This window comes from Eucyclogobius newberryi, unplaced genomic scaffold (assembly GCF_026437365.1).
Source record: "Eucyclogobius newberryi isolate DKJ021-1_F unplaced genomic scaffold, fEucNew1.0.hap1 SCAF_206, whole genome shotgun sequence".
Lineage (NCBI taxonomy): Eukaryota > Metazoa > Chordata > Actinopteri > Gobiiformes > Gobiidae > Eucyclogobius > Eucyclogobius newberryi.
In genome coordinates, this window is record NW_027315842.1 from 45,001 (window position 1) to 63,553 (window position 18,553).

The 18,553-nt window shown below is 49.0% G+C and overlaps 1 protein-coding gene, 19 non-coding genes and 3 pseudogenes across 20 annotated transcripts in view; 16 read left to right on the forward strand and 7 right to left on the reverse strand.

Moving 5' to 3' along the window:
* The window catches only part of LOC140369933 (scavenger receptor cysteine-rich type 1 protein M130-like), a 24,078-nt gene extending 21,911 nt beyond the window's left edge, over window positions 1-2,167 (forward strand). The window contains exon 10 of the mRNA XM_072456991.1: window positions 1,604-2,167. Coding sequence (XP_072313092.1) covers window positions 1,604-2,167 — 564 coding nt within the window. The remainder of the gene's footprint in view (window positions 1-1,603) is intronic.
* Window positions 1,288-1,423, forward strand: LOC140369936 (U2 spliceosomal RNA; annotated as a pseudogene).
* Window positions 2,168-4,366: 2,199 nt separating the features above from the next.
* On the forward strand, window positions 4,367-6,255 carry LOC140369932 (uncharacterized; annotated as a pseudogene).
* A 196-nt stretch (window positions 6,256-6,451) lies between these two features.
* Window positions 6,452-6,626, forward strand: LOC140369935 (U2 spliceosomal RNA; annotated as a pseudogene).
* Window positions 6,627-7,447: 821 nt separating this feature from the next.
* Window positions 7,448-7,520, reverse strand: trnav-aac (transfer RNA valine (anticodon AAC)). The gene has a single exon. It is a non-coding gene; the product is annotated as a tRNA-Val (tRNA).
* Window positions 7,521-7,654: 134 nt separating this feature from the next.
* On the forward strand, window positions 7,655-7,768 carry LOC140369938 (U5 spliceosomal RNA). The gene has a single exon (XR_011928280.1). It is a non-coding gene; the product is annotated as a U5 spliceosomal RNA (small nuclear RNA).
* Window positions 7,769-8,055: 287 nt separating this feature from the next.
* Window positions 8,056-8,221, forward strand: LOC140369972 (U1 spliceosomal RNA). The gene has a single exon (XR_011928311.1). It is a non-coding gene; the product is annotated as a U1 spliceosomal RNA (small nuclear RNA).
* A 165-nt stretch (window positions 8,222-8,386) lies between these two features.
* On the forward strand, window positions 8,387-8,578 carry LOC140370005 (U2 spliceosomal RNA). The gene has a single exon (XR_011928342.1). It is a non-coding gene; the product is annotated as a U2 spliceosomal RNA (small nuclear RNA).
* Window positions 8,579-8,992: 414 nt separating this feature from the next.
* Window positions 8,993-9,065, reverse strand: trnav-cac (transfer RNA valine (anticodon CAC)). Its single transcript has one exon. It is a non-coding gene; the product is annotated as a tRNA-Val (tRNA).
* Window positions 9,066-9,146: 81 nt separating this feature from the next.
* On the reverse strand, window positions 9,147-9,218 carry trnad-guc (transfer RNA aspartic acid (anticodon GUC)). The gene has a single exon. It is a non-coding gene; the product is annotated as a tRNA-Asp (tRNA).
* A 408-nt stretch (window positions 9,219-9,626) lies between these two features.
* LOC140369939 (U5 spliceosomal RNA) lies at window positions 9,627-9,740 on the forward strand. Its single transcript, XR_011928281.1, has one exon. It is a non-coding gene; the product is annotated as a U5 spliceosomal RNA (small nuclear RNA).
* Window positions 9,741-10,027: 287 nt separating this feature from the next.
* Window positions 10,028-10,193, forward strand: LOC140369978 (U1 spliceosomal RNA). Its single transcript, XR_011928316.1, has one exon. It is a non-coding gene; the product is annotated as a U1 spliceosomal RNA (small nuclear RNA).
* A 165-nt stretch (window positions 10,194-10,358) lies between these two features.
* LOC140369994 (U2 spliceosomal RNA) lies at window positions 10,359-10,550 on the forward strand. Its single transcript, XR_011928331.1, has one exon. It is a non-coding gene; the product is annotated as a U2 spliceosomal RNA (small nuclear RNA).
* Window positions 10,551-11,119: 569 nt separating this feature from the next.
* Window positions 11,120-11,191, reverse strand: trnad-guc (transfer RNA aspartic acid (anticodon GUC)). Its single transcript has one exon. It is a non-coding gene; the product is annotated as a tRNA-Asp (tRNA).
* Window positions 11,192-11,391: 200 nt separating this feature from the next.
* On the reverse strand, window positions 11,392-11,464 carry trnav-aac (transfer RNA valine (anticodon AAC)). Its single transcript has one exon. It is a non-coding gene; the product is annotated as a tRNA-Val (tRNA).
* Window positions 11,465-11,598: 134 nt separating this feature from the next.
* LOC140369955 (U5 spliceosomal RNA) lies at window positions 11,599-11,712 on the forward strand. Its single transcript, XR_011928296.1, has one exon. It is a non-coding gene; the product is annotated as a U5 spliceosomal RNA (small nuclear RNA).
* Window positions 11,713-11,999: 287 nt separating this feature from the next.
* On the forward strand, window positions 12,000-12,165 carry LOC140369973 (U1 spliceosomal RNA). Its single transcript, XR_011928312.1, has one exon. It is a non-coding gene; the product is annotated as a U1 spliceosomal RNA (small nuclear RNA).
* A 165-nt stretch (window positions 12,166-12,330) lies between these two features.
* On the forward strand, window positions 12,331-12,522 carry LOC140370004 (U2 spliceosomal RNA). The gene has a single exon (XR_011928341.1). It is a non-coding gene; the product is annotated as a U2 spliceosomal RNA (small nuclear RNA).
* Window positions 12,523-13,107: 585 nt separating this feature from the next.
* LOC140369937 (U5 spliceosomal RNA) lies at window positions 13,108-13,221 on the forward strand. Its single transcript, XR_011928279.1, has one exon. It is a non-coding gene; the product is annotated as a U5 spliceosomal RNA (small nuclear RNA).
* Window positions 13,222-13,508: 287 nt separating this feature from the next.
* On the forward strand, window positions 13,509-13,674 carry LOC140369989 (U1 spliceosomal RNA). Its single transcript, XR_011928327.1, has one exon. It is a non-coding gene; the product is annotated as a U1 spliceosomal RNA (small nuclear RNA).
* Window positions 13,675-13,839: 165 nt separating this feature from the next.
* LOC140369996 (U2 spliceosomal RNA) lies at window positions 13,840-14,031 on the forward strand. The gene has a single exon (XR_011928333.1). It is a non-coding gene; the product is annotated as a U2 spliceosomal RNA (small nuclear RNA).
* Window positions 14,032-14,445: 414 nt separating this feature from the next.
* On the reverse strand, window positions 14,446-14,518 carry trnav-cac (transfer RNA valine (anticodon CAC)). Its single transcript has one exon. It is a non-coding gene; the product is annotated as a tRNA-Val (tRNA).
* Window positions 14,519-14,599: 81 nt separating this feature from the next.
* On the reverse strand, window positions 14,600-14,671 carry trnad-guc (transfer RNA aspartic acid (anticodon GUC)). The gene has a single exon. It is a non-coding gene; the product is annotated as a tRNA-Asp (tRNA).
* Window positions 14,672-18,553: the final 3,882 nt, after the last annotated feature.

Below are 18,553 nucleotides of genomic sequence, written 5' to 3' on the forward strand. Positions count from 1 at the left end.
ACTGCATCTTGTAGTTTTTTGACCGACCTATGAAAGTTGAGTTGACGGTTGAGTCGGGCCGCAAGAGCCCAGTTGAGTCTGGCCGCAATGTCCCAGACTCCAGGGCCAAAAGCCGCAAGAGCCCAGTTGAGTCGGGCCGCAAGGGCCCAGTTGAGTCGGGCCTCAAGGGTCCAGTTGAGTCGGGCTTCAAGGGTCCAGATGAGTCGGGCTTCAAGGGTCCATTTGAGTCGGGTTTCAAGGGTACAGTTGAGTCCGGTTTCAAGGGTACAGTTGAGTCGGGCTTCAAGGGTCCAGTTGAGTCGGGCCGCAAGAGCGGCGGTCGAGGGTCCAGTTGAGTCTGGCCTCAAGGGTACAGTTGAGTCGGGCCTCAAGTGTCCAGTTGAGTTGGGCCTCAAGGGTCCAGTTGAGTCGGGCCGCAAGGGCCCAGTTGAGTCGGGCCTCAAGGGTCCAGTTGAGTCGGGCCTCAAGGGTCCAGTTGAGTCGGGCCTCAAGAGTCCAGTTGAGTCGGCCCTAAAGGGTCCAGTTGAGTCGGGCTTCAAGGGTCCAGTTGAGTCGGCCCTAAAGGGTCCAGTTGAGTCGGGCTTCAAGGGTCCAGTTGAGTCGGCCCTAAAGGGTCCAGTTGAGTCAGGCTTCAAGAGTCCAGTTGAGTCGGGCCTCAAGGGTCCAGATGAGTCGGGCCTCAGGGGTCCATTTGAGTCGGGTTTCAAGGGTACAGTTGAGTCGGGATTCAAGGGTCCAGTTGAGTCGGGTTTCAAGGGTCCAGTTGAGTCGGGCCTCAAGGGTCCAGTTGAGTCGGGCCTCAGGGGTCCATTTGAGTCGGGTTTCAAGGGTACAGTTGAGTCGGGATTCAAGGGTCCAGTTGAGTCGGGCTTCAAGGGTCCATTTGAGTCGGGTTTCAAGGGTACAGTTGAGTCGGGCCTCAAGGGTCCAGTTGAGTCGGGCCTCAAGGGTCCATTTGAGTCGGGCCTCAAGGGTACAGTTGAGTCGGGTTTCAAGGGTACAGTTGAGTCGGGATTCAAGGGTCCAGTTGAGTCGGGCTTCAAGGGTCCAGTTGAGTCGGGCCGCAAGAGCCCAGTTGAGTCGGGTTTCAAGGGTACAGTTGAGTCAGGTTTCAAGGGTACAGTTGAGTCGGGATTCAAGGGTCCAGTTGAGTCGGGCTTCAAGGGTCCAGTTGAGTCGGGCCTCAAGGGTCCAGTTGAGTCGGGCTTCAAGGGTTCAGTTGAGTCGGGCCGCAAGAGCGGCGGTCGAGGGTCCAGTTGAGTTGGGCCTCAAGGGCCCATTGTGGGTATCGCTTCTCGGCCTTTTGGCTAAGAGCAAGTGTAGTATCTTCAACTATATTTGGTTTTGGTTTGCGTCACCTCTGGGGTCAACCTGGTTTTTGCCCTTGTGGCACTTACCTTTGGCCTCAGAGGACAAATTGTACTTTTGTTTGTTTGTAACCTTTGTTATATTTTTTTCAACACCTTTAAGGCACCCCAGCACTTTATTGTAAGTACAATCTTAACTGGTTTTAGCTGCACATATTTTTTTTTAAATTGGTTTTATCTGGTTTTAAGCTAGTTTTAGTGAGTTTTATTTGGTTTTAAGCTGTTGGTGCCTCCAGAATGTCAGCCTCCCATGCCGGCAGGAGGAGGCACCACAGCGTGTGCTTCACCCTGAAGGAGGTGTCTGGAAAAGTACCACAGTTTCACGTTTGGACTTTTCCAGACACCTCGTCCAGAAACCTCTGAATTTCAAAGCCGATGACCTGAACTGTATCTTGACCCTGCCTTTCAACAAAGACTTTGATGTGAGCTTTCGCTCTGCGATAGTTCTGAAAGAATTCTGGACAAGGTTTGAAGGGGTGAAGCCTCAGTTTACAGCATTCATTGTGGAGAATTTGACTGACAACTCTGACGCTGATGACATTTGTATGTGGCTGGGAAGATTTTGCACGGTGAAAGGCCAGGCTATCAAGGTCAGAGATGTGGATGGCATTTGGACAGGCAGCTGGAGGGTCCCCATCCAACAATGCAAGGGCTACCAAGGCCTGAAGCACCTGCCTAGTATGATAGTCCTGGGGGATAACTGGGGCTACATCCACTACCAAGGACAACCCAAGCTCTGCCGGCGGTGTGGGGATTATGGGCAGGGAGGCTTGCACTCAAGTGGTCAGAGGGAAGTGTAGAGAAATTGGGCACACATTCGAGGAATGTACCAATGGCAGAAAGTGCAATCTCTGTCGGGACTTAGGTCACCTCTTCAGAGACTGCCCAAAATCATTTGCCAACAAACTGAAGGCCGGAACCCAAAATGTTGCACAAGAACAAGATGGCGGACAAGCACATGGAGGACTTGAAAAAATGGTGGAAGAGCTACTTGGAAAGGAGGGGGCTGAGGGGGAGAGGGTGGGTACGGAGGCTCCTCCTACACAGACCCAGTAGGAGGAGGTGGGGCCTGCGGAGGCTCCACCCACACACACTTGGGAGGGGGTGGTGGTGCCTGCGGGAGTCCCATCCACTGACACTCAGACGGGGAGGGGGAACAGAGGCCTGAGGAGGCCTCCATTCCTGAAACCCAAATGGAACTCGGGACCATAGAGGCGATGGGACCCCTCGGGCCTCCGGACCCCCTGGATGAGTGTCTGAACTCCCTCCTGAACCACGCCCAGTACCTCAAGAGGCCTCTGTCAGAATCGTCCTCTGAGAGTAACTTGCTCTCGGAGAAGAGACCTGGGACCCTCTCAGACAGTGACTCTGTGGAGGAGCCCAGAACCTTCCCCTCCGATTCACCCAAAGAGGTCTCGTTCCTCACGGTAGCTATGAAATCAACCCCAAGGACTTTCCCCATGAAAAGAATGGACAGAAGGGGACACGTTGCTAAAACCCCTCCTCTCTCACCTACAAGAGAGAAGGCAGAGCAACATTTACAAGGTCCTCCATAACGGTCTCTTTTAACCGGATTTTAACTGTTTTATTTCGTTTTATTGTTATATCTGTTTTCAACCATGCTCATGGCGATCACATTCTCAACAATCAATGTCAGAAGTGTGAAGTCTAGAGTTAGAGCCCAGAGCATTTTATCCTGTCTTAACTCTTTTAACTCGGATGTGTTTTTATTACAAGAATGTTGTCTACCGTTTTTAAATCATTACAGAGACTGGGAGGAGTGGTGGCCACACACATCCGTCTGGAGTGGCTCCAACCAAAATAAAAATGATGACGTGGCCATTTTAATCAAGAACCCCCTGGTGACGGTAACGGGCAGCACTTTTAATACATCTGAGTTTTATGGGGCGGGATTTTAAACTCTTAAATATTTATGGTTTTACTGATAAACACAACAGGTATGAGTTTTTAGAAGATCTGCAGTTCCACATGCTAGGTAGAACTCCTTTTATTTTAGCAGGGGATTCAAACTGTATTTTAACCAAAGATGATAGGAACAGAACAGGGGATTTTCAACTAGACAAAACATCGGTTTTATTGCAGGGTTTGTGTAGGGATTTTAAACTACGAGACTGTTTCAAAACCATGCATCCTAGAGAGTTGGGCTTCATCTGGTTCAGTGGTGATGGCACCAGAGCCTCTCGCATTGACTACGTTTTTACCAGGGACTGCCCACCTACCGATGCTAGATTGACCCCTGTTTTCTTTTCTGATCACGTGATGCTTTCCTGCACTCTGTCACTGTCCTCGGGTTTGACTTCAGGAAGTGGTCTATGGAAGTTGAACCGCTCCCTGTTAAACGATGCTGACACCATCAGTCAGTACAGGGAGCAGTTCAAGGACTGGCAGACCCTTCAAGACTTACATGAGACACGAGCACACTGGTGGGAGATGGTCAAATCTAGGACTAGGACTTTTTTTAGACACATGGGGAAAAATAAAAAAATAAAAGAGAATAGCCGCATGTTGGGACTGCAGAAACGGTTGCAAAGATATTTTAACTTAATAAAAGAAGGACTTGATTTTAATGAAGAAATAAAAAAGATCAAAAAGGAAATGTCAGATCTTGCTGAAATAAAAAGTAAAGGAATCATTTTAAGAGCAAAAGAAAAATAATTGGAACAAAACGAAAAATGCACAAGGTACTTTTTAAAGACAATTTTGAACAAAAGTGAAACATTTTTAACACTCAAAAAAGAGGACGGCCAGCTGGCACAAACAACCGAAGAATTAAAACAAACAGTTGAAAAGTTTTATGAAAAGCTATATGGTGCGAAACAAATAAATGAAACCGTTTTAAACACACTTTTTAACTGCATTGAAAACATTTTATCAGACAGTGAGCTTTTAACCCAGGATTTTCCCCTTTTAGATTCAACAAAACATATCAGGACTTTTAAAAAGGGCAAATCCCCGGGGGCCGACGGGGCCGGCCCGGGAGGAAGATCACCGACAGCATAGAATCAGAGACACCATCTGTTATGCGAGAGACAGAAACATTCGGCTAGTAGTCCTAAATTTAGACTTCGAGAAGGCTTTTGATCGGGTCTCGCACCAGTACCTCTTTGCGGTACTGCAAAAAGTGGGCTTACCTGAGAGGTATTTAGAGTGGGTGGAGCTGCTATACCGCGGGATCAGCAGCAGATTCATTGTTAACGGGCATCTTACAAAAGCAGTGCAAATCAACTGCGGTGTCCGTCAGGGCTGTCCGTTATCTGCCCTCCTGTACGTTCTTGAGAAGGGATCAACTAATCAAAGGGGTGGGCATCCCGGGTGGGGGGGGGATGCATTTTATACATGGACGACGTGAACATTTTATGCACTGACCTTTTATCTGTAAACAGGACTTTGGACTTGACGGACTGGTTTGGACTGGCCTCTGGGTCTAGACTTAACAGGACCAAGACCCAAGCCCAATTTTATGGACCATGGACCCCCGACGAGACCGCCGGACTCCCCCTCACTGTGACCCAAGGACAAAAGATACTGGGAATCAAGTTTGACCGGGAGGGGGGTGGAAATGCAAATTGGGGCAACCTGATAGGAAAAGTTAGGCAAAGACTGGGACTCTGGACATTTAGAGGACTGACCATGGAAGGGAAGGTTTTAATCGTCAAGTTAATGATTTTACCCTTGTTTTTACTAATTTGTTCTGTTTTTATCCCTCCAAGGAGCGTGCTTTTAACTGTGGAGAGGGCAATCTTTTACTTCTTATGGGGGTCAAAGTGGGAAAGAATAAGAAGAGATGTCATGAAGAGAACCAAAGAAAAAGGGGGGAAAGGCGTCCCGGACCTCCACCTTTTCCTGGGAGCCATATACACGGCAATGCACCTGACACTTTCAAAGGACCCATCCAGAAATCCAAAGACTACAGCCTTCACACGATACTGGATGGGTTCCTACCTGAGGACCAAGAAGTTTTTACCGATCGACCTGAGAACACCAGTGTCTTCTAACCTGCCTAAGTTTTATGCTTTCATCCCCACCTTTTTAAAGCATTTTAACCTAGAGCAGGAGGAGTTGCAACTTTTAACCAACCACCGTTTTATAATTTCTTCTGTGCAGGAGCGGGAACCAGTGAGTCCAGTGCGTGGGCTCGCACTTGGTGAGCCATCACAAGTTTGGCGCAATGTCAACCATCCTTCTCTCCCAAACAGACTCCGGGACCTGTCCTGGATGGTGGCTCATGAGGTTCTCCCGGTCAGAGCCGTGATGCACTCCCGAGGACAGTCCCGAAACGCATCCTGCCCCCGACCAGGTTGTGGCGCGCCTGAGTCGGTGAGGCACTTCCCCTTGGAGTGCAGCGCCGCCGTCGACCAGTGGGCAATAGCCGGATCCTTGCAATTCCCGTACCTACCAGCAGGGGAGGTCCTGACAGCCCAGCTGATGCTGTACGGGGTGGGCCTAAGTCAGAGAGTAACAAAAAATAACTTCTCAAGAATTTGGCTCACCCTCGCCGCCATCAAAGACGCCATCTGGACCTCCAGAAACCTGTTGGTAGGAAGGCACATGCAGATCCCCCCCGTGGCTGTGATCCGGAAGGCAGCAGCTACAGTCCGAGAGGCTGTAGCTGCAGGCGGCGGGCCATAGGACACAGCCACAAAGAAGAAATCGCCTCTGTGCTCATTCGGACAAGGATACCGGAAGCCTCACTCGCAGGTCAAAGCCGCAGCGGCCTGGCTCTCCAAAAGAGGAGCTGTGGGAGAGAGCCTCCTCTGAACATCACAGGCTCCCGAGAGAGCAAATGTTTGGGGGAGCAGGTTGAGTTATTCTGGATTGGGACTCACCCCGCTTCTGCACAAAGAGGGCTTTTATGAACTGCACTCCCTTTTAATGGACACTTTTATTGACACATTTATTTAAATAAACATTGTTTTTAGCCATTTTATCACTAAACCACTTTAATGAAAACCTATTTATTAAACCATAGGTTTTATTGTTGATGTGTGTAAAAATGTGCAAAAAAGAAACAATGTGAAAATGTAAATCAATGAAATGTGATCAATATTGTTTATGGTGTCAATAAACTTTTTCGAAAGAAACAATCTGTTCTTATCAGTTTAATATCTGATACGTCCCCTACCCGGGGACCGTATATTAAATTGATTTTTGGACCAGGGAGATGGAATTTGGGGCTTGCTCCGTCCACTCCACGCATCGGCTCGGTATTGCAGTACCTCCGAGAACGGTGCACCTCCTCTCTCAGGTTAAAAAAAGTCATTCAGTTTGTTTTCGCCGTCACGTTACATGCAAATGTGCCATCATACCCTCATGTTAAACGCTTCCTTGCCGTTTGTCTGCTCCGGAAGTGGACAAAAATTCTCGGAGACGTTTTGAGTGGAAGGGCTGGATATTTCAAATCTCCCGCCAAAAGCCCTGACTGGAGAAGAGGGGGAGGGAAGGTGAAGTATCTGTTCCTAAACCCAACCCCCTTGGGAGGTAGCCCATTCCACGTAAACCCTTGTGCAAAATAGGCCACCTTTGGAATTTGAGTGGCCCCTTTGTGAAGTACAGTACATGTGACTAGTTGTTTTGTTTTTTTTTGGGGGGGGGGTCAAACGCAACACCAACTTTCAAACCCATCGTCGACAAGTAAAGTCTTCGCATTTCGAGCCGGGGACCTTTTGCGTGTGAGGCAAACATGATAACCGCTTCACTACAGAAGCGATAGTGTAGCGCAGGTACGTTGGTGGGACAAGTCCTCAGCGTCAGTGCAACGCTTTCGTGCTGGGTAAAACGCACTTTCTCTCCCCGTCTGGGAATCGAACCCAGGACTTCCGCGTGACAAGCGGAGATACTGTCCACTATACTAACGAGAACATATGGGGCTGCAGGGGGGCCCCTTTTTTTTTTTTTTTTTTTTGGGCGTGTGTGTCGGTGTCTTTTTCCCCCGATCTCTGTGATGAAAAGTTTGAAGGACTACGCCGACAATTCCGCCGCTCCTCCCTCTTTTCTAGGAATAAACCATCGAGTTTGGAATGAACCGTGTCAAAGATTGAAGCAAACATAAAAGGAGGCTTTGTTTCTGCCCGGTTTCGAGCCGAGGACCTTTCGCGCGTTAGGCGAACGTGATAACCGCTACACTACAGAAACGACGTGCGAGCCTGTCGTGTCCCTTTTGCCGCGCGACCGCCGATGCAAATGAGCGCGTGAACAGAAGTACACTGCCCGTGATGAAGCCCCGTGTGCCCTCAAGTACTGGACGCCGTGTGGCGCTGCAACGTGGCACTCTTGTTTCTCTTCAGAGCGTATAAATCTTTCGCCTTTTACTAAAGATTTCCGTGGAGAGGGACAACAAGAGATCTTTCCAATTTTTTGATGCCCTGCTTCAATGCGGGGCTTTTCTACCTATGTCTAAAGCAAGCAAGCGGTCATCCTCCAAGAGCAAAGGTTGTGTCTTGTCGGCCTTTAAACATGCCCTTGCGTACCCTCCGTTTGGCATCCCGTGTTCAAGAACTTTAAAAGTAAAAAAGAGTGCTTAGAACGCACAGACTTGCGTGTGTATCGCTGCCGTTTAACCTGGGGCTCAATCGTCGGGTGGAAGCTGGTCCATGCAAATGGCCGGAAGGACCATGCTGCCACATTGCCTCTTCCAGGGCCTGGGCCTTGGCTCGGAGCGGAGGAACTCATACTTACCTGGCAGGGGCGACACCATGATCAGGAAGGTGGTTCACCCAGGGCGAGGCTCGTCCATTGCACAAACAGGATGTGCTGACCCCTGTGAATTCCCCTAATGTGGGAATCTCAACTGCATAATTTCTGGTAGTGGGGGACTGCGTTCGCGCTCTCCCCTCTTGTTTTTTGTCAGAGGAAAAAAAAAAAAACCCAAAGGGTCGTTTCCATGTACGCCGCTCGCGCTCCGGCCCCTCCGCCGGGCGCTTTGTGCGGGCGCCGCTTTGGACCGTTGACGGGAGGGTCAGCGTGGGGAGAGCTCACTGCTCCCCGAACCCATTGTGGGCATCGCTTCTCGGCCTTTTGGCTAAGCTCAAGTGTAGTATCTGTTCTTATCAGTTTAATATCTGATACGTCCCCTACCCGGGGACCGTATATTAAATTGATTTTTGGACCAGGGAGATGGAATTTGGGGCTTGCTCCGTCCACTCCACGCATCGGCTCGGTATTGCAGTACCTCCGAGAACGGTGCACCTCCTCTCTCAGGTTAAAAAAAGTCATTCAGTTTGTTTTCGCCGTCACGTTACATGCAAATGTGCCATCATACCCTCATGTTAAACGCTTCCTTGCCGTTTGTCTGCTCCGGAAGTGGACAAAAATTCTCGGAGACGTTTTGAGTGGAAGGGCTGGATATTTCAAATCTCCCGCCAAAAGCCCTGACTGGAGAAGAGGGGGAGGGAAGGTGAAGTATCTGTTCCTAAACCCAACCCCCTTGGGAGGTAGCCCATTCCACGTAAACCCTTGTGCAAAATAGGCCACCTTTGGAATTTGAGTGGCTCCTTTGTGAAGTACAGTACATGTGACTAGTTGTTTTTTTTTTTTTTGGGGGGGGGTCAAACGCAACACCGACTTTCAAACCCATCCTCGACAAGTAAAGTCTTCGCATGAGGGCGTGCTTCTGCCCGGTTTCGAGCCGGGGACCTTTTGCGTGTGAGGCAAACGTGATAACCGCTACACTACAGAAGCGATAGTGTAGCGCAGGTACGTTGGTGGGACAAGTCCTCAGCGTCAGTGCAACGCTTTCGTGCTGGGTAAACCGCACTTTCTCTCCCCGTCTGGGAATCGAACCCAGGTCTTCCGCGTGACAAGCGGAGATACTGTCCACTATACTAACGAGGACATATGGGGCTGCAGGGGGTCCCCTTTTTTTTTTTTTTTTTTTTGGGCGTGTGTGTCGGTGTCTTTTTCCCCCGATCTCTGTGATGAAAAGTTTGAAGGACTACGCCGACAATTCCGCCGCTCCTCCCTCTTTTCTAGGAATAAACCATCGAGTTTGGAATGAACCGTGTCAAAGATTGAAGCAAACATAAAAGGAGGCTTTGTTTCTGCCCGGTTTCGAGCCGAGGACCTTACGCGTGTTAGGCGAACGTGATAACCGCTACACTACAGAAACGACGTGCGAGCCTGTCGTGTCCCTTTTGCCGCGCGACCGCCGATGCAAATGAGCGCGTGAACAGAAGTACACTGCCCGTGATGAAGCCCCGTGTGCCCTCAAGTACTGGACGCCGTGTGGCGCTGCAACGTGGCACTCTTGTTTCTCTTCAGAGCGTATAAATCTTTCGCCTTTTACTAAAGATTTCCGTGGAGAGGGACAACAAGAGATCTTTCCAATTTTTTGATGCCCTGCTTCAATGCGGGGCTTTTCTACCTATGTCTAAAGCAAGCAAGCGGTCATCCTCCAAGAGCAAAGGTTGTGTCTTGTCGACCTTTAAACATGCCCTTGCGTACCCTCCGTTTGGCATCCCGTGTTCAAGAACTTTAAAAGTAAAAAAGAGTGCTTAGAACGCACAGACTTGCGTGTGTATCGCTGCCGTTTAACCTGGGGCTCAATCGTCGGGTGGAAGCTGGTCCATGCAAATGGCCGGAAGGACCATGCTGCCACATTGCCTCTTCCAGGGCCTGGGCCTTGGCTCGGAGCGGAGGAACTCATACTTACCTGGCAGGGGCGACACCATGATCAGGAAGGTGGTTCACCCAGGGCGAGGCTCGTCCATTGCACAAACAGGATGTGCTGACCCCTGTGAATTCCCCAAATGTGGGAATCTCAACTGCATAATTTCTGGTAGTGGGGGACTGCGTTCGCGCTCTCCCCTCTTGTTTTTTGTCAGAGGAAAAAAAAAAAAACCCAAAGGGTCGTTTCCATGTACGCCGCTTGCGCTCCGGCCCCTCCGCCGGGCGCTTTGCGCGGGCGCCGCTTTGGACCGTTGACGGGAGGGTCAGCGTGGGGAGAGCTCACTGCTCCCCGAACCCATTGTGGGCATCGCTTCTCTGCCTTTTGGCTAAGATCAAGTGTAGTATCTGTTCTTATCAGTTTAATATCTGATACGTCCCCTACCCGGGGACCGTATATTAAATTGATTTTTGGACCAGGGAGATGGAATTTGGGGCTTGCTCCGTCCACTCCACGCATCGGCTCGGTATTGCAGTACCTCCGAGAACGGTGCACCTCCTCTCTCAGGTTAAAAAAAGTCATTCAGTTTGTTTTCGCCGTCACGTTACATGCAAATGTGCCATCATACCCTCATGTTAAACGCTTCCTTGCCGTTTGTCTGCTCCGGAAGTGGACAAAAATTCTCGGAGACGTTTTGAGTGGAAGGGCTGGATATTTCAAATCTCCCGCCAAAAGCCCTGACTGGAGAAGAGGGGGAGGGAAGGTGAAGTATCTGTTCCTAAACCCAACCCCCTTGGGAGGTAGCCCATTCCACGTAAACCCTTGTGCAAAATAGGCCACCTTTGGAATTTGAGTGGCCCCTTTGTGAAGTACAGTACATGTGACTAGTTGTTTTGTTTTTTTTTGGGGGGGGGGTCAAACGCAACACCGACTTTCAAACCCATCCTCGACAAGTAAAGTCTTCGCATGAGGGCGTGCTTCAGCCCGGTTTCGAGCCGGGGACCTTTTGCGTGTGAGGCAAACATGATGACCGCTACACTACAGAAGCGATAATGTAGCGCAGGTACGTTGGTGGGACAAGTCCTCAGCGTCAGTGCAACGCTTTCGTGCTGGGTAAAACGCACTTTCTCTCCCCGTCTGGGAATCGAACCCAGGTCTTCCGCGTGACAAGCGGAGATACTGTCCACTATACTAACGAGGACATATGGGGCTGCAGGGGGGCCCCTTTTTTTTTTTTTTTTTTTGGGCGTGTGTGTCGGTGTCTTTTTCCCCCGATCTCTGTGATGAAAAGTTTGAAGGACTACGCCGACAATTCCGCCGCTCCTCCCTCTTTTCTAGGAATAAACCATCGAGTTTGGAATGAACCGTGTCAAAGATTGAAGCAAACATAAAAGGAGGCTTTGTTTCTGCCCGGTTTCGAGCCGAGGACCTTTCGCGCGTTAGGCGAACGTGATAACCGCTACACTACAGAAACGACGTGCGAGCCTGTCGTGTCCCTTTTGCCGCGCGACCGCCGATGCAAATGAGCGCGTGAACAGAAGTACACTGCCCGTGATGAAGCCCCGTGTGCCCTCAAGTACTGGACGCCGTGTGGCGCTGCAACGTGGCACTCTTGTTTCTCTTCAGAGCGTATAAATCTTTCGCCTTTTACTAATGATTTCCGTGGAGAGGGACAACAAGAGATCTTTCCAATTTTTTGATGCCCTGCTTCAATGCGGGGCTTTTCTACCTATGTCTAAAGCAAGCAAGCGGTCATCCTCCAAGAGCAAAGGTTGTGTCTTGTCGGCCTTTAAACATGCCCTTGCGTACCCTCCGTTTGGCATCCCGTGTTCAAGAACTTTAAAAGTAAAAAAGAGTGCTTAGAACGCACAGACTTGCGTGTGTATCGCTGCCGTTTAACCTGGGGCTCAATCGTCGGGTGGAAGCTGGTCCATGCAAATGGCCGGAAGGACCATGCTGCCACATTGCCTCTTCCAGGGCCTGGGCCTTGGCTCGGAGCGGAGCAACTCATACTTACCTGGCAGGGGCGACACCATGATCAGGAAGGTGGTTCATCCAGGGCGAGGCTCGTCCATTGCACAAACAGGATGTGCTGACCCCTGTGAATTCCCCAAATGTGGGAATCTCAACTGCATAATTTCTGGTAGTGGGGGACTGCGTTCGCGCTCTCCCCTCTTGTTTTTTGTCAGAGGAAAAAAAAAAAAACCCAAAGGGTCGTTTCCATGTACGCCGCTCGCGCTCCGGCCCCTCCGCCGGGCGCTTTGCGCGGGCGCCGCTTTGGACCGTTGACGGGAGGGTCAGCGTGGGGAGAGCTCACTGCTCCCCGAACCCATTGTGGGCATCGCTTCTCGGCCTTTTGGCTAAGATCAAGTGTAGTATCTGTTCTTATCAGTTTAATATCTGATACCTCCCCTACCCGGGGACCGTATATTAAATTGATTTTTGGACCAGGGAGATGGAATTTGGGGCTTGCTCCGTCCACTCCACGCATCGGCTCGGTATTGCAGTACCTCCGAAAACGGTGCACCTCCTCTCTCAGGTTAAAAAAAGTCATTCAGTTTGTTTTCGCCGTCACGTTACATGCAAATGTGCCATCATACCCTCATGTTAAACGCTTCCTTGCCGTTTGTCTGCTCCGGAAGTGGACAAAAATTCTCGGAGACGTTTTGAGTGGAAGGGCTGGATATTTCAAATCTCCCGCCAAAAGCCCTGACTGGAGAAGAGGGGGGAGGGAAGGTGAAGTATCTGTTCCTAAACCCAACCCCCTTGGGAGGTAGCCCATTCCACGTAAACCCTTGTGCAAAATAGGCCACCTTTGGAATTTGAGTGGCCCCTTTGTGAAGTACAGTACATGTGACTAGTTGTTTTGTTTTTTTTGGGGGGGGGGGGGTCAAACGCAACACCGACTTTCAAACCCATCCTCGACAAGTAAAGTCTTCGCATGAGGGCGTGCTTCTGCCCGGTTTCGAGCCGGGGACCTTTGGCGTGTGAGGCTAACGTGATAACCGCTACACTACAGAAGCGATAGTGTAGCGCAGGTACGTTGGTGGGACAAGTCCTCAGCGTCAGTGCAACGCTTTCGTGCTGGGTAAAACGCACTTTCTCTCCCCGTCTGGGAATCTTGTTTCTCTTCAGAGCGTATAAATCTTTCGCCTTTTACTAAAGATTTCCGTGGAGAGGGACAACAAGAGATCTTTCCAATTTTTTGATGCCCTGCTTCAATGCGGGGCTTTTCTACCTATGTCTAAAGCAAGCAAGCGGTCATCCTCCAAGAGCAAAGGTTGTGTCTTGTCGGCCTTTAAACATGCCCTTGCGTACCCTCCGTTTGGCATCCCGTGTTCAAGAACTTTAAAAGTAAAAAAGAGTGCTTAGAACGCACAGACTTGCGTGTGTATCGCTGCCGTTTAACCTGGGGCTCAATCGTCGGGTGGAAGCTGGTCCATGCAAATGGCCGGAAGGACCATGCTGCCACATTGCCTCTTCCAGGGCCTGGGCCTTGGCTCGGAGCGGAGCAACTCATACTTACCTGGCAGGGGCGACACCATGATCAGGAAGGTGGTTCACCCAGGGCGAGGCTCGTCCATTGCACAAACAGGATGTGCTGACCCCTGTGAATTCCCCAAATGTGGGAATCTCAACTGCATAATTTCTGGTAGTGGGGGACTGCGTTCGCGCTCTCCCCTCTTGTTTTTTGTCAGAGGAAAAAAAAAAAAACCCAAAGGGTCATTTCCATGTACGCCGCTCGCGCTCCGGCCCGTCCGCCGGGCGCTTTGCGCGGGCGCCGCTTTGGACCGTTGACGGGAGGGTCAGCGTGGGGAGAGCTCACTGCTCCCCGAACCCATTGTGGGCATCGCTTCTCGGCCTTTTGGCTAAGATCAAGTGTAGTATCTGTTCTTATCAGTTTAATATCTGATACCTCCCCTACCCGGGGACCGTATATTAAATTGATTTTTGGACCAGGGAGATGGAATTTGGGGCTTGCTCCGTCCACTCCACGCATCGGCTCGGTATTGCAGTACCTCCGAGAACGGTGCACCTCCTCTCTCAGGTTAGAAAAAGTCATTCAGTTTGTTTTCGCCGTCACGTTACATGCAAATGTGCCATCATACCCTCATGTTAAACGCTTCCTTGCCGTTTGTCTGCTCCGGAAGTGGACAAAAATTCTCGGAGACGTTTTGAGTGGAAGGGCTGGATATTTCAAATCTCCCGCCAAAAGCCCTGACTGGAGAAGAGGGGGAGGGAAGGTGAAGTATCTGTTCCTAAACCCAACCCCCTTGGGAGGTAGCCCATTCCACGTAAACCCTTGTGCAAAATAGGCCACCTTTGGAATTTGAGTGGCCCCTTTGTGAAGTACAGTACATGTGACTAGTTGTTTTGTTTTTTTTTGGGGGGGGGTCAAACGCAACTCCGACTTTCAAACCCATCCTCGACAAGTAAAGTCTTCGCATGAGGGCGTGCTTCTGCCCGGTTTCGAGCCGGGGACCTTTTGCGTGTGAGGCAAACGTGATAACCGCTACACTACAGAAGCGATAGTGTAACGCAGGTACGTTGGTGGGACAAGTCCTCAGCGTCAGTGCAACGCTTTCGTGCTGGGTAAAACGCACTTTCTCTCCCCGTCTGGGAATCGAACCCAGGTCTTCCGCGTGACAAGCGGAGATACTGTCCACTATACTAACGAGGACATATGGGGCTGCAGGGGGGCCCCTTTTTTTTTTTTTTTTTTTTGGGCGTGTGTGTCGGTGTCTTTTTCCCCCGATCTCTGTGATGAAAAGTTTGAAGGACTACGCCGACAATTCCGCCGCTCCTCCCGAGGACCTTACGCGCGTTAGGCGAACGTGATAACCGCTACACTACAGAAACGACGTGCGAGCCTGTCGTGTCCCTTTTGCCGCGCGACCGCCGATGCAAATGAGCGCATGAACAGAAGTACACTGCCCGTGATGAAGCCCCGTGTGCCCTCAAGTACTGGACGCCGTGTGGCGCTGCAACGTGGCACTCTTGTTTCTCTTCAGAGCGTATAAATCTTTCGCCTTTTACTAAAAAGATCACAAGTGTTGGGGCTGTGCGGTGTATGGAGCACAACACTTTAAGCGACGTGCTCCAACATCGGCAGATGAGGAAATGGCAGCAGCTTCGCACGGCCCCCGGCGGAATGCACTCCGCTTCGAACTACTGGGAGAACTGGAAATGGATCGATTGACCTTCAGCAGACGCCTTTTGCAAAAAGAACTGGCTGTAACAACGAATCAACTGGACTTTATATTTGCCTTTCCTGGCAAAAAGATTTTTGAAGTCGTTTTCACCACAACGAAGCATCTGGAGACATGTTTGGAGTTGTACGAGAGGAAGAAAACATCCACCACTGTCTTCCAGCAGGTGAACGTTACTCCTCTCACTGATTTGGATAAAAAAACTGTCCATATCGTTATCTATTCAGAAAAAGTGAGACTGGATGATGTCAAGACATGGGCCTCTTTCTTCTGCGATGTCCTAAAAGCAACAGAGGTTGTAGACATCGATGGCATTAAAACAGGAACCAAGCGGCTGGAAGTGAAGTTAAGAAGAACTAACGGGGAACTTCAACATCTCCCTAACTCCATTCAACTGGGGGCTTTCCGAGGCTCTGTCTTTTATCCGGGGCAGCCACGGAAATGCAGAAGATGCGGCAGCCTTGATCACCTGGCAGCAGGGTGCAATGTAGCCCAATGCAGAAAGTGCAAATCCCTGGATCATCCCACATCACTATGCACAGTTTCAGTTAAATGCAACCTGTGTTCGGCGGACACCCATCTCTTTAAGGACTGCCCACAAGCCTATGCTAATAGAGTGAAAGGGAATACAGTGACAACATCAGTATCATGCCAAGATGACCCGGATCCCTATTCCCAACTCTTTGATGAGAATCCCGTGACACAAGACAGAATGGACAAGGCAGATGGACCGGACAACTCTCCAAAAGAACCACCCACAGTGAGACTTCAGGATGTCCCCAAAACTCTACAGGATGCAGAAGGGGTCTTCGACGCCCTGTTGGCCAGCCTCCCCCCCTTCCAGGAGGAGGGCACACAGGGGGAACCTGCACCGCAAGAGGATAGTCAAGATGGTTTAGCAGCAACAGCTGAAACCTTTCTTCCGGACACTCAAGTGGAATTTTTGGAACGGCAGGGGGCGGTAAAACGCCTTCAGAACACGTCAAGTGAGGAATCTTTCCACCTAGAGCAGTCTGAAAAGGTATGGCCACCTGCCTCGTCTCCCTCCACCGAATTCCTTGACCATACTAGCGTGAACACGTTTACAGTTGTGACAAAAATAAAATCGGCGGAAGGCCCCCCAAATCCACAAAAGAAAAAAAGGAAGGGTCACAGAACACAAGGAGAAAATGGTTTAGTGGTAAACTCCTCCAACTATTAATATGACCTCTCTCTCAGTAGTCACAATTAATACAAGAGGCTTGAATGAATTGTTAAAGTGCCAGACAGTTTTCAATGAACTGCATAATGGAATTGGAGATATTTTCTGTCTCCAAGAATGTAATATACCTTTTAAAGATAGTTATAGAGATTATGAAAGTAGATGGCCTCATGGACAATCCTTTTGGTCTGGAGATAATGAAAACAAGAACTCTGGGGTAGCCATCTTGCTCCGAGGTCACCATTTTAATATAAACAGAGTCCAGAGAATAAGTGATGGAAGAATACTCTCTGTAGACTTAGATCAAAATGGAAAACAACTTAGAGTTATCAGTGTTTATTGTCCACCCACAGTGCAAGGAAGACTTAAAACCTTGGAACTTTTACAGACTTTAATTTTTTGCAAATATGAAGTTGTCATTGGGGGTGACTTTAACTGCATCTTGACTAGAACAGACAGATTGACAAAACGAGCTACTACGGCAAAACTAGATGCCAGCTCACACGCTTTGGCGAATTTAATAAGAGACTGTCATTTGAAAGACTGTGCGGAAAGTTTAGGGTCAAAACCAGACTTTACGTGGTCTAATGGCAAATCCTTCTCACGTATTGATCTTACCCTGGTGTCCCGAGGCCTTCTCCCCCTTAAATGTTGGAGAACACCAGTTGTCTTTTCAGATCACTTTAAGCTAACCACCGTGATAGACATTAAAGGAGGGTTGAAACGCCATACGGGCCCGTGGAAATTAAATATTGCTTTATTACAGAACAAATACATAGTAGAAAAATTAAAAGGAAAATTTGAACAATGGAAAACCCTACGAGATCTCCATAACTCCTGTGGAGACTGGTGGGAAGATATTAAATCCAGGACAAAATCCTTCTTCATGTCAGAGAGTAAAACACTGGCCGCTAGAAAGAGAATGTTTTATTCTAGACTTCAAAGAAAACTTCAAAACTACTATAAACTGGCACAAAACGGCTTTGACATGCAACAAGAGATTGTCACACTAAAAGCAAAACTATGTGAACTAATGAGGGAGAAGAGTAAAAGTATCCTCCTGAGAAGCAGGATCCAACATCTAGAGGAAAATGAGAAATGTTCCCGGTACTTTTTCCAAAAAATAGCAAAAGCAAAGCACCATATAACATCTGTCTATGATCAGGAAGGAAAAGAAGAGAAGGACATGGAAAAAATCATTCACATTATTAGGTCCTTTTTTGCCAATCTCTATCAGGACACACTGGTGTCTAGCAAAATGATGGACACTTTTCTTTCTAAGACTACTGGAAAACTTAGTACTTCAGTGAAGGAATCCTTAGACAAAAATATAACATTGGCAGAACTGACAAAAGCCATTACAAGTATGAAAGACAATAAAACTCCAGGCTTGGATGGTCTCCCCAAAGAGTTTTACGTTACCTTTTGGGAGCAGCTGAAACTCCCCCTTTTGGAGATGTACAACGAAAGTCTTGGCAAAGGAGCGTTGCCATCATCATTGAGACGGGGGGCAATCTCCCTCCTTCACAAAAAAGGACAAAAACAGAATCTACAGAACTGGAGACCACTAACCCTTCTAGGTGTCGATGTAAAAATACTGGCCAAGGTTTTATTTTTACGAACTCAACCCATCGTTGGTGACCTGGTGGAGAGTGAACAAACATGTGGAGTACAAGGACGGACAATGACAGATAGCCTAGCCCTGGTGAGAGACACGTATCTCCTCTGTAAAGAACGTAACAGCCCCCTATGTATACTAAGTTTGGACCTCGAAAAAGCTTTTGATAGCATAAGCCACGATTATATAAAAGCAGTGTTGAAACATTTTGGTTTTGGAGAAAATTTTAGACGGTGGGTTAACCTCTTGTACACTGACTGCCATAGTGTGGTAATAGTTAATGGACAACAAACAAATGCTATAGATATCCGGGCTGGGGTCAGACAAGGGTGCCCCTTGTCACCCACATTATTTATTTTAGCAATAGAACCGCTAGTTTGTGCCCTTAGAAGGAACAATGACATAAAAGGAATTTTTGTGCCAGGAAGTGAAAATAGACAGGCAAAAATATCAGTTTATATGGATGATATCACTTTGTTACTTTCAGACAATAAATCTATAGGAGAAGCCTTAAAGGTCTGTGAAAACTTTACT